At 30.6% G+C, this 13,680-nt stretch overlaps 1 protein-coding gene across 1 annotated transcript; it reads left to right on the top strand.

The window, feature by feature from the left end:
* The first annotated feature begins 8,403 nt into the window (after positions 1–8,403).
* LOC123908249 (protein RGF1 INDUCIBLE TRANSCRIPTION FACTOR 1-like) lies at positions 8,404–11,071 on the top strand. The gene is made up of 4 exons (XM_045958825.1): positions 8,404–8,788; positions 8,920–9,120; positions 9,482–9,697; positions 10,403–11,071. The coding sequence occupies exons 1-4, from the start codon at positions 8,720–8,722 to the stop codon at positions 10,640–10,642; spliced, it is 726 nt and encodes a 241-aa protein (XP_045814781.1). The 5' UTR covers positions 8,404–8,719; the 3' UTR covers positions 10,643–11,071.
* Positions 11,072–13,680: the final 2,609 nt, after the last annotated feature.

Raw genomic sequence — 13,680 nt, 5'->3', positions numbered from 1 at the left:
CTTCCTTCCTTCCTGTAACCAACAAACCAAAAACGATAATAAAAACAAAGTTTGCTAACAAATATAAAGCCTTGGTACCAAAAGCTGAACGAGAGAGGGACAAACCTTGAAACGGCGGATTCTGTGAGAGCGAGAGAATCACACGATGTTGATTGAGCGGCACATTCTGAGATAGAGCAAGATTGGTGAATGGGTTCGATTGAGCGGTGAACCCTAGATGAAAATGGGTTCGATTGAGATTGATAAATTGCTAAGGAGTTCGGTGAGATTGAGGAACTGTTCATGTGAGATTAAGGTTTTGTAGGGTTGAGAAAAGGAATAGGGTTCCATGAGATTTACAATTCAGAAAGGGAAAAAGAGTGTATTTGAGATGTTGGGAGAAAAAGAAAGAGGGAAATAAAAATAAAAACAAAACATTTGGCGAAAATCAAAAGTGTGGGAGATAAAAAGTTTTCCCGGTTAAAAATTAAAGTTAAAATATCAGATTAAAATATTAATTTAGTCTCTAGCGTCCGTGAAAGCTGATGCTACTAAATTCATTTAATAAAATTTAAAATTATTTAATATTTGAGTCTAACAAATCAGACGCCATGACTTAATGAATATTTTATTTTTGTTTAGCATTGACTTAGCGTCTGCCAGAGCGGACACTATATGTAATGATCATTTAAAATTTAAAATTAAATGCAGAAAAGCTCTAGTGTCCACCTAACAGACGTATTTGTGACGCTATTAGCGTCCGTGTCGTGGCCGACGCTAAAAAGTTTGAAGCTAAAACACATTTTTCTTGTAGTGTATCCTATCTTGTGTTTGGCGCACACATGATAACAAACATGATAACTATTATATCATGTTTTTAATACATACTTGCTCATAATAATATGATAAGATATATAAAATATTTAAATGACAAAATTACCCTTGTAAATCAATTGTTATTTTTTTAAAATTATTTTGTAATACTTTGAATTTTTTAAATAAAAAATATAAATAAGTAATCAAATAAATTTATATAGTTTTAAATAAAAAAATATGAGAAAATAAAAAAGTTTAATTTTTTATATGAATCATGATCAAATAAATAACCCAATGATATATACATGTTAGATAAGCTAAATAAATATATGATATATCTCATACGTAAATAATAAAAATACCATTGCAAAATAATTATATTTAATTTCTTATAAAATTTAAATTAATATCCATATTTTACGATTTTTTAATAATTAGTTTCCTTTAAAATATTGTAATTTTAGTATAATTTTGATTTTTTTAGATTATGTAAATTACAAAATTACCCTTGTGAGAAAATCACATGTATATTTGAAAATTAATTATTTTATTATTAATTTACTATCAAATTATTTTATTATTTATATTTTATTAATTTTCATTTTTTTTTATTTTAAAATATATTTTATAGAATAAATCAGTAAAAAAAAAAATCCTATCCTGCTGGTAACCCAGCTCAAATTCAGGATAAGAATTTTAACTAGAGAGACAGGATAGGATAAGCTACAAGATTAACTTATCATATCCTGTTGTGTCACCAAACACTGGACTGAAACAAGATATGATACAGTTATCATATCATGTCTCTTATCCTGTGCACCAAACGGGCCCTTAAGACATTAGGTTAACGAGTCACCATCCAACATTTTTTTCATTTATAGTCGCTGTGAGACTTAACTACTCGCATTTAAAACTTTTTGTACCATTTTAAAGTTTTGTACTTTTGCAGGTTTATTCTGGATTGAGTTTGTTCGTTGATGAAGACATCAATTAATAACTATATATAGCCAAGTATCCAACTACTTATAATTAATAGTTTTGCGGTCCTCAATTTGACTATCAAACGAGAGAGGAAGGGTAGAGGGGATATCATCAATTTATTAGAGTCAAATTTCCAAAACAAAAAACTAAAATTGGGTTTCTTGAAGGAAAAGATAAAATAGACTTAAGGTATACCGCAACAACGATCTTTTTGAAACTTAGCTAATTATTTGATGCTTTTGAAAGTTTCTTAGCAATTATTGTTGAAGGTTGATGTGGTATATTAAGGAGCTTTGTTGGACTTGTCATCGGTCTTTTAGCAACATGTAATTGGGTCCCCTACTACAAGATTTTTCTTGCAACTAATGTGAAAAGTTAGGGAAATTAGTACTTATAGATTACCATTGCCAATGTACTTTGTAAGCTACTATATAGTTTAGGTTGCTACTCAAAAGTATCTTCACAAACTTAACATATTTGGTTGCATCACTTTCAAATCTCTTCTTAAAATCCCTTCATTACATCAAACTTTTTAAAATGAGAAATATTGAAAATTATTTTCAAATGAGATGTAGCAGCATCTTTTTACTAGTAGAAATATTAAAGGTTTCGAATGGTATATAGATTCTAATTAACTATGTTTTTTTAAAAGAACGGACATAACTAGAAGTAGGGATGAAATTGATGAATGATAGAGTATAAGGAATAAAATATTGCAGGGTAATTAAAGTTACTAGCAATTTGAAGTATACAAGAAAGTGATATGTTTTGCAAAAGAATCTAGCAACAGAATCCACACGAGTAAAATTATACTTAAAGATCAAATTTAAAAAGATGCTACTAACAAAATGCCCTTAGAGTATTATTTAATTAATCAAAAGTAGTAGTTTTTACATAAAAAATTGTGTATTTGCTACTTTTAATTTCACATGTGTGTTTTTGGTTTATAACCCTTGATTTGTATTTTCAAAATAAATTTTCCTTTTAAGAATTTCTTGAATATATTCCTTAGGACAATAAATTTTCATCTTAGATAAAATAATCCTTACGTGAACAATAAATTTGAACTAATTGATGAAATTTTCGCAAGTGCACGAAAGCCACGTAGTAATAAAATGTGAGTTGTCGATCCACAGGGATTGTGTGATTAAACGAGTTCAAAAGTATCTATACACATTATGCAAAAGTAAGACATGTATCGGGGGTTTGATTGAGTGATCAATTGGTAGAAAATCGTGCTTAGAGATAAATGGAAAAGCGAGGTAGAATCATCGGAATCATCTAGTCTATAGCTAAACCACATGCAATCTACAATATCATAGGAATTACTCAAGTGTTCACAACTAGATCGACAAAGTAGTGAATCGCAATCTCTTGTCAAAATCCACTCTATTCGTTGTCGATGCTCCCCCTCTCGGGTGCTAAGCTATCTACAACGAATGAGGTTTAAGCGCGTCGATCGTTCGCTACACTCTATGTCTCAATCTCTCGACCGGAGACACTCGAGTATTAAACGCAATCCAGTTCAGACATTAAATCAATACTCTCGCACGTGACTTAACTCGAAATCATTATAACACTAATGAAGGATTATAAAGCATTAAGAACAGAATTGCATTAGATGAACACTTTGAAAAGAGTACATTCTTACAATATTGCAGGTTACAAGTAATTCATCTACATCCTAAACTATCCTAGATCCTACCTCCAAAAGAAGCTTAGCTCCTCATGTTGCTTCGTTCGCGTCCTAGCTTCAACTTCATGGCTTGAGAATCCATGCTATTGAGGTGCTTGGAGCTATCCTCTGGAGTCTTGAATCCCAATCTTCTAGTTTCCAAACCCAGAATGTAGATCAAAATTGCAGAATTTTCCAACCCAGATCCAGAAAACTGACTTTTCCATATATACTGACTGCAACCACGCTGCGCGTGGTTGCTGAAATTAACACTACGCTGCGCGTGAGATCTACCACGCTGCGCGTGATTGCTGAAATTAACACTACGCTGCGCGTGATAGATCTCACGCCGCGCGTGACTAAGTCAGTGAGCAAGTCTTCTCAGGTCAGAGTTTCACGCCGCGCGTGGACAGTCCCCACGCTGCGCGTGATCAAAGCTGGTTTTTGGTCTCTCTGTGATAAGCATCACGCTGCGCGTGATGGACCACGCCCCCAGCGTAGTGCAAAACTGTATTTTTCTGCATAATTTCCTGCTTTCTTGTATTCCAAGTAACCTTGCTTCCAAGTTGATTTCTCTTGATTTTATTGCTTAAAACCCTCTAAAATGAGGCTAATGTCCCTCAAATAAGCATGGATTATGAGAGTGTGACGATCCGTCATCACTAATCTTTTAAACACAAACACAAAAACAGAAAAAATGAGAATAAATAATAATTAAAAATATGTCTTTTATAAAAATAAAATAAAAATATATGATGTATTTTATTTTTAACGTATCTAAATCTTGTGTGTCCAATAAAAATTGTTGTCTTAGAGAAAGACATCCCATAAACTTTGTAACAATAAGATTAGACATGTTGTGTGACCTATGGGCTTTGAAATAGGAGTACTCAACATTTCACATAAAGAAAACGATAGTGCTGAATTTTGATGGAACCATAATGGAGGATTGGCGGTAGCACTACAGAGTAATGACATATGGTCTTCCATTTAGTCATTGATGGGATAACTTTCATCTTAAAAGATTCTAAGAAAATATTAATCCGTTCCAAAATATAAACAAAAAATTGTCAACAAAAGTGAATGTATTTGATTCAAATCTTTAACCAAATACATCAAATTTTTTTGACTCGTTTTTGCTTATATTTTGGGACGGAGGGAGTAAGTATGCTACTCTCTCCATTGAGAATGAATTCTGTGATTGTAAAAAAAAAAAATTGAAAGTATATAGTGGAATTTAGACCATTCAAATTATAAAATTAAGAAATTAAACTTATCTGATTAATGAGTTTCTTTTATGATGATCGTTCGGAAAAATTATTGTTCGATTTATGGTGGAAATAATTCTAGATCAGTCTTTACTTACTTCGCGATTGAACTATGAATAATCAGGATTCCGTTCTCTAAAAATCAGAGGGTTAAAAATAAAAAAAAAATAAAAAAAAAGATGTGATTGTAATTTGAAAAAAAGGAGAGAAGTTGATTAAGGATTGAGATGTCAAAAATAAGAGAGAAAATGGAGAGAATCCATTCTCCCCTCCATTATTTAATGCATATTAAAAAATATATAAATAAAAAAGAGAATAGTTTTTATATACTAAAATGCTTAATTACTCTCCGGGTAAAATATTATTTACGTACCACATGCAATGTTAAGGAATTTTGGTTTACCCTCTGTAATACTTTGTTCTTTCTGATTACCCTTTGTAATAATGTTAAGATTTCACCTTTTAGCCCCTCGTTGAATATATTGGTTTACGATTCCGCATAAATGATAACGTGACATGTTTAGTGAGGAAGGTAAATCAAAATTAGTTAACATTACAAGGGGCAAAATGACAGAATCTTAAGTCAACATATTTAATGAGAGACTAAAATTAAGGTAGAAATCTTGACATTACAAGGGTAATTGAAAAAAATTACAATAGGGTAAACCAAAAATCGGTAAATTGCAAGGGGTAAACACTATTTAACATTATTTTCAAGTTTCGTTTTGGTCCCTTAAGTAATAAATGTTCTGTTTGGTCTCTTAATTATATCTTTGTTAACTAAAATGATCCTTTTCGGCATGTTTGTTCAAAAAATATTAGTGCCCGCAAAAGTGGCAATATTCATCTTCTTCCATCATTCATTCTTCATATTCTTCTTAAATTTATCAATTAAACTCATTTTTTCAAAACAAATCCAGGAAAACAAAATTCTAAAATTGGAAAATTTTAACTATCACAAACCCTGATTTTAACTTTTTAAGAAGTGAACTATATAGCTAAGAAGAAGCTCTCCTCCAAAACGCCACCTTGAGTTTATGAAAACAACCGCACGACTGTATGTATTATATATTCCATAATCGAAAATTCCTTCAATGTTCTTATGCTATTTCCATCACCTAATAATGTTATCTCTGAATTTCACAATTTCCAAATATCAGATTTAAGGATTTTGAAGATTTAAGGATTTAGGGACAAATAGTGTTCAACTAACCCAATACATCTTATTATTAGTTGCATTTCCACCCCCATAAAAACTTCCTTTATATATACTCACTATTTCATTCAAAATACACACCAGGGCCTTAAAGAAAGAAAAGAAATAGAGGGGTAAGCTAAAGAGTACCGAAATAATGAGTTACCCGTCCTCCAATTGATAAAGTGCGACCTTTCCACCCACTAAGCCTTTTCCTCATGGATTCTACAATAGGTTGTCAAGTGACTTGTCTCCGTGGATTAGCATCCACCGATATTCCTAAGAAACGAAAAGGGATCGAGTCCACCCTATACTATTTGATAAATAAATAAATAAATAAATAAATAAATAAATAAATAAATAATATCAACACAACTTAAAATTAATTAAAAATGAAAGAACAAACCGAAACATTTTACTTGCTGAAAGCCTGAAACAATTATTGTTTCTAGAATCAGATAAGTGGTTCTGTTAGACTCTAATTAGGTGCGGCCAACCAATTAAGACCTAACCCACATGATTAGTGCCAAAATGATGCCTACACTTCATATCTTTTACTAGTTGTTTATAGCATTATTAATATGATTAACAATTAAATTATCGTAGTATTATAATTAGTAGGAGTATTTCAAACATCACAACTTCCTGTCTTTGATCATGACTATAGTAAGCAATTTTATGAAATTAACCTCCTCCTGCCAAACATAGTTCATGTTTGGTTGAGGACTTTGATAGTTTGATTAATTCATCTACATTTTTACATTTACAAACAAAGAAGTTATGATGGCAATAGTAACGGTTTCATCTATTACACAAAGTAGTAGGGACATGACCCAATTTAGCTAGTACATTTGGGTCAACAATTGAAAGATTTTTCATGTATTGATAATAAATTCAAGTTGGATTAGGACAATGGCCTAGCAGACCTAGAAAATCATCAGATATTTTTACCATATATAAGAAAAAGGGTACCATTGCTTATTAGGAGAATTTATTTTATTTTTTGGTGAATTGGGAGTATGGTTTATTGACATATTAGTGGACGAAATAAGCATGCCTAGATGAATACTTTACTAGGAAAAAAATAATGCTTTGATCACACTGATAACGAAAGCAAAATTTAATATAATTAATAGAAATTGAAATTTGAAAGTGAAAACTTTTATATACTAATAAAAAAACAAGAATGATAAAGATCAACTAAACAATATGAAAATGACACGCGAACATTTATGATGTGTTTGATCTACTAAAAAATACTAAGAGCATACATTAGTAACAAGTGGTCTCTAAGGAATTGACCAGAATCATTTTTTTTTTATGAACACTAGACGGGACACGACCTTAAACTATTTCTTTGATTGGGCAAACTAAGGGACAATAGATTGAATAAAAAATGAAATTCTCTTCTCCCACTTAATTATGGGACAACTTTTTGTACTATGCATAAATTGCCTAACATACCAAAATAACATTTTGTACGTCAAATACCGTACAAAACAAAATTTGTTCAATACCTTAAATTTTTCTTGTGTTATTTTTTAAAAATGATAGAATATAATTACACTTTAATAAAAGACAAACGTACAACAAGCTGGCCACTACCACTTTTTGGATGACAAAACACACCCTATAATCACTACATCTTGAGATCTAAGAGACATCACATTGCTATGCATAACTCTTTGAACTCTTTTCAAAATATTCACATTCTCTGGTGCTAGAAAACCAAAAGTGTCAAATACAAAATGTATAAACACAAGTTGATTGTCAGAACAAGCTTTCTCATGTTTGACCACTTTATTGGAAGCATCTTTTAGGGTTGTTTCTCCTACAGTAAAATCTTCAGTCGTCAATCCCACAAGTGGAAGAAACTACGATCAAGTCCACATATGCATGCCTCCCTCATAGCCAAGCCGTACACTAGAACATCGACCGACCTAATTAAGTTTGACAAATATCTATAACTAAATTGATTTTTTAGGTATTATTTATCAAAAAAAATTTAAGGCATTAAATCTTTGTGTTGGGCTACTTGGTAGGAAATCACGCAATTTGGTCTATCTCTCAAACTTTTGGACTTAAAAACGATGTGAGATATCTGTTACTAATATATTAAAATCGATTACCATCAAAGTTACGAATTTATCTTTATTAATTTAAAACATGTGGCAAGTTTTATACCATTCATTATAATTTCACTATATTTTTTTACTAAATTATTTTAAAATAAAAAACTAATTTAACAAAAACCAAGATATTGAACTTATGGTCCCTCTTTCTAAAATAAATTATTTGGGAGAATCCGAATTCGATTCTAGAAAAAAATAATAATTTTTAATCAGATTTTACAACTCGCTACTGAAGTTTAGATTATCAGACCTTCTTCTTTGGGAACCATAAGGTTATACAAAAAGAAAAAATATAGAGACAAAAAAAAAAATTGGACTAAACCTAGAAAATAATTTGATTAGTAAATATTTTAATTTAATTAAAAACGAAAGAAGGAGGTGGGTTCCTTACTCCGAACGCAATTTCTTAGTTTGGTTTTAGGTTTGGAGCTAGGTTTGGTTGAAGACTTTGTGAGGATAAGAACGACCCTTACCTCTTTCTTTCTCTCTCTAACAAAAAACGCTATCTACCGCTTCCCAGTCCCTACAAGAACCCATTCCCTTCTCCCCCCTTCAACTCTTATTTACTTCAAACCTCTTCCTTCCCCTCTTTCTCTTCAACTACAAACCTTTCACCTTCTTTCTTACAACATTCATTCATTCATTCAAACCAAACAAACAAACACACTCACAAATGGCAATTGAAAACCAAGACAACACTACCACTGTCAGAGAAATCAAGCCTAAAAACAGAAGAATCATGGTATTCACATTAGATTCTTGATGGGTTTCTTCTTTTCTTAATGTTAATGTCTTATGTTTTTTAATTCAGCATTGTGTTATTGTGTCATGTTCTGTTTTTTTTTTAATTAAAATTTTAATTTTTTTGAATAGGGTGCTGGAGGTCCTGATGATGATGGTGATAACAGATGGCCACCATGGTTGAAACCTTTGTTGAAAGAGAATTTCTTTGTTCAATGCAAATTACATGCTGATTCTCATAAGAGTGAATGTAATATGTATTGTTTGGATTGTATGAATGGTCCTCTTTGTTCTCTCTGTCTTGCTTATCATAAAGATCACCGTTTTATTCAGGTTTGATTCATTTTTATTGCTTCATTTTTGTGAATTTGTTTAAAGGCTTTCATAAATTTAGAATCTGACACATTTTGGTTCATGGGCTAGATTTGTTCTTGTTTTAGACTAATGTCAGTTTTAACTTTCAGCTTTGTTTTCTGTGCTGAGATCTAACTCTTGTCTATAATGGGTTGTTAAAAATGATACCTTTTTCTGATTTTAAGTTGTTTTTCAATGTTTTGGTTAAGAAAAAAGATTTTTTTTTCAATGTTTGTAAATAAAGTTTAATGCTGATTTTAAGCTATTTTTTCAATGTTTAGTTTAACCAATGTTGTGTAATGTGTGCTAAAGATTGAATTTTGTGTGTTGTTTTGAACAGATTAGGAGGTCTTCATACCATGATGTGATTAGGGTGAATGAGATTCAGAAAGTGTTGGACATAACTGGTGTTCAAACATACATTATCAATAGTGCAAGAGTTGTGTTCTTGAATGAAAGGCCTCAACCTAGGCCAGGAAAAGGTGTTACAAACACTTGTGAAGTTTGTGAAAGGAGCCTTCTTGATTCTTTCCGGTTCTGTTCTCTTGGTTGCAAGGTACTACTTAGTTCTTTACATCAATGTCTTCTCATCAATCATTGATTTTGCAGTGGAATCTAAACAACTAGCTAGTTTTTACCCTTTGGTACAAAATGTTGTCAAATAGACGCCATAGCGGTGTTAGTGCTATAACATTAGTGTTATAGCACTGCGCTATAGCACTGAGTGCCGCTAATAGAAAGCGGTGTTAGTGCTGTAGCTGGCACATGCTATGCTATAGCAGTGGGTATAACCAATTTGAAAAAAATCACTATTTTTGTGATATACAATTGACAACATTGGGATTGTAATATAGTCCATGTTTACTATCACGGTGAATATATCATAATCACGTCAACTCACTGTTATTTTGCTGAGCTACATTATTTAGCTTTTGTAAAATCACATTGGATCACCGTGATTCTGACATCCACCGTGTACTCACAGTATTTGCTTTCTTTTCAAGCTAGCAAAGAATACTTTTTGGGGTTACAATGAGTTGAGTTGAGTTGACTTTTATGGTAATGGGTACCCTTTGATTCACGAGACTCTTGTATCCATCAATTTAATTGCTGCCAAAATTTCTTCAAAAGCAATAAAAACCATGGGAACTGGGATTTGAATATTGACTTTTAACCCTTAATTTGTCAAAAATCAAAACTTATGTTAATTGTATTCAAATTTGATTTGTTTTAGCTAATTAAATGTGAATGTGAATTGCAGATTGTAGGAACATCTAAGAATTTCCAGAAAACAAAGAAACAATTAGCAGTAATGGGATCAGATTCTGAGGAATCATACACCAGCAACAACATTCATAGCCGTCAGAAGAAAATCAAACTTCAAAGCTTCACACCATCAACACCACCTCCAACTTCAGTTAATTACAAAACAGCCAAGAGAAGAAAGGGAATTCCACATAGAGCCCCATTGGGGGTATTTTTAGATAATTGGTATTTTTAAGTTATTTGCTATAATGCCCCTGATATATATATAAATACTAATGCAAGTATTGTCTCTTTTTTTTTTTGTGTAATTTTTAATATTTTCTATAGTGTTGGTTTCTAGTGTTTTGTGAATATAGCAAAAATCCAAATAGAAGTGGAAAAAAGTTTGGTAGTAGAAAATAAAAGACACCTGTGAAATAGTTGGTGGTGCATTTAGCATAAAGAACGGGTGTACGTACCCGTGCGTGTAGCAAAAGAAGTAAGTTTCTTTTTATTTAGGTTTGGTTTACTAAAGTAATAATTATACCTAAGTTTTGTGGTTGAGGATGTAAATATTGGGTTAGTATAAGTTGGGGAAGAAAGGGAATGATAATGTACTACTTGAAAAAAAGGTGGTATGTCTATATATATGGAAATAGAAAAATAAAAGAGATCTTATTATATATATTGGTACGATTGTGCAATTTTGGATTTTTATTACATTTTGAAAATTTTGATCTTTTATATTTTCTCTCTATAATTTGGTAGTTCCCTTTTCAATTCTCTCCATATTTATATTGATGTGACATTTATTAACTTTATATTCAACTATTATGGCTAGTTTAAAAAAACAAAAGATTAGCATGCATACATGAAAATAATTGGAGACAAATTTAAAATAGGAGAAATAATTGAGTGGACTACCAATTTATATAAATAATTGAAGATTAAAATTGCACATTTACAATATTTTAAGATTAAAAAAAAAATTATCCGCGCACGCCTCAAGCTCAATAGTCTTGTGTGTAATGGGTTCGTTAAGTAATTTCACATCAGTTTCATTGCTATATGACTTAAATATGTGTTTATGAAGTTAAGGTCAACTCTTAGTTTTAAGATGAGAACAATATAAAATACTGGGTCTTGCTAACGAGTGTCTCTAGGATATTATAAAAATTAAACACTACGTATTGACTTTATAGATTCTCTTAAAAATTATATAAACTTACTATTTGAGGTCTTATAAAATCTCTCGAGCACTCGTTAACATTCGCTTAAAATATAATTTTGAAAATTTTGATCTTTTATATTTTCTCTCTATAATTTGGTAGTTCCTTTTTTCAATTCTCTCCATATTTATATTGATGTGACATTTATTAACTTTATATTCAACTATTATGGCTAGTTTAAAAAACAAAAAATTAGCATGCATAACATGAAAATAATTGGAGACAAATTTAAAATCGGAGAAATAATTGAGTGGACTACCAATTTATATAATATAAATAATTGAAGATTAAAATTGCACAATCACAATATTTTAAGATTAAAAAAAATAAATTATCCACGCATGTCTTTAAGTGTTGTGCGTAATGGGTTTGTTAAGTAATCTCACATCAGTTGCATTGCAATATGGCTTAAATATGTGTTTATGAAGTTAAGCTCGACTCTTAGTTTTAAGATGAGAGCAATATAAAATATCGGGTCTTGCTAACAAGTACCTCTGGGATATTAGAAAAATTAAACACTACGCATTAAGTTATATAAACTTACTATTTGAGATCTTATAAAATCTCTGGCAGTATTCGTTAGTATTTGCTTAAAATATAATATTTATATTAATTGAATTTTTTTACATATCTGATATCTCTACTTAAACTGACAAAATTCCATCTATTACTACATTTTTTATTTTTTTTCAAATCAAACATCATAACTCAATATATATTTTTTAAAAATTGTTTCTTTTTTATATGCTTTTGAAAGAGAGAATTTCTTAATGTGTAAACCTATTTGTGAGTGGTTGTGAATGCTGGTTGAGATGGTGGCGATGTTAACATAAGGTTCCAATTGCGGTGGGGTCCACTAAGGTCGGCTTATATGGTTTTGTCGTCAGCGTGTTACACGTGTCGTCTTCTCATTCATTGTTTTGAAAGCTAGATGCATTAGTTCTCGAAAGTAGATAGTAGGTCGGCCGCCTTGAATCACATAAAAAAAAAAAAAAACTTTAAAAAATAAATAAACGTTTTTCATAAAATGGACTAGTGGAGTAAGTAATTTGTAGATAATTTTCATTTTGACTAAGCAATTTGTAGATAAAATTGAAATACTATAAATTAATTGATGTTATATTAAAAAATACATTTATTCCTTTGAGTTTTTTTTTTTTTTTTTGAAGAAGCCAAAATGGAATATATTAACACAAATAGCCTCCTCAGCACAAGACGTACCGAAATAGACTAAAAAGTTTACAATAGAGTCAAAGAGATGCAATCATAATCTCCTTTGAGCTTTTTACAAGATACTACTCCGTCCGGTCCTAAATATAAAAGAAAGTTTGTTTTTTAGATTCATTGAGAATCTAATGTATATGCCCTATATTATGAACTAGATACATTAGATTCTCAATAAATCTAAAAAATGATTTTTCTCTTATATTTAAGACCGGAGGGAATAGATATTTATATTTTGAGGCATTGTCATGTTCCCTATATATATAAAAGTGGAGATTTGAATACTCTCCAATTTTAAATATCTCTCCAGTTTTAAATATATGAGTTTTTTTTTTAGATTTATCGAGAATTTAACGTACATGGTTCATATTATGAACAATATACATTAGATTCTTATAAATTTAAAAATAATTTTTTTCTTATATTTAAGATCGGTAAGAGTATTAATTAGTTTATATTGTGAAGTTTTGAATATCAGTTTACCACGTTATTAAAATTTAAATTTTATTGGGTATTTTTTATATCAAGTTATTCGAACAAAGTTTTTATTGTCTTTTTGTGCTGATTAATTTTTGTTGAAGAATCTGAGACATATAAGGTGATTTTATCACTTCAAATTAATTTTTTTTTAACACACAAGAGTTGGTATCATGACGACTTAAGGTTGCCAAACATTATAGTGGATGAACTTATAGCGAACTTATAGTCAAACATTAAAGTCTCATAATTGGAAGGTTGTGATTCTCTAAAGCTCTGTTTGGTAAAAAATAGTGGATAACATAAGTTAGCTTATAGTGGTTAAGTTATAAGTTAGCTTTTAGCTTGCAGCGAATAAGATAGC

The sequence above is a fragment of the Trifolium pratense genome, linkage group LG2, assembly GCF_020283565.1.
Source record: "Trifolium pratense cultivar HEN17-A07 linkage group LG2, ARS_RC_1.1, whole genome shotgun sequence".
Classification (NCBI taxonomy): Eukaryota; Viridiplantae; Streptophyta; class Magnoliopsida; order Fabales; family Fabaceae; genus Trifolium; species Trifolium pratense.
This window is presented reverse-complemented; position numbering and strand designations above follow the sequence as displayed.

Excerpts from the sequence above, each read along its gene's own strand:
- LOC123908249 (XM_045958825.1), top strand. The coding sequence starts at position 8,720 with ATGGCAATTGAAAACCAAGACAACACTACCACTGTCAGAGAAATCAAG. Across the intron at positions 8,789-8,919 it reads CTAAAAACAGAAGAATCATG|GGTGCTGGAGGTCCTGATGA; the intron begins GTATTCACATTA and ends TTTTTTGAATAG. Across the intron at positions 9,121-9,481 it reads AAGATCACCGTTTTATTCAG|ATTAGGAGGTCTTCATACCA; the intron begins GTTTGATTCATT and ends TGTTTTGAACAG.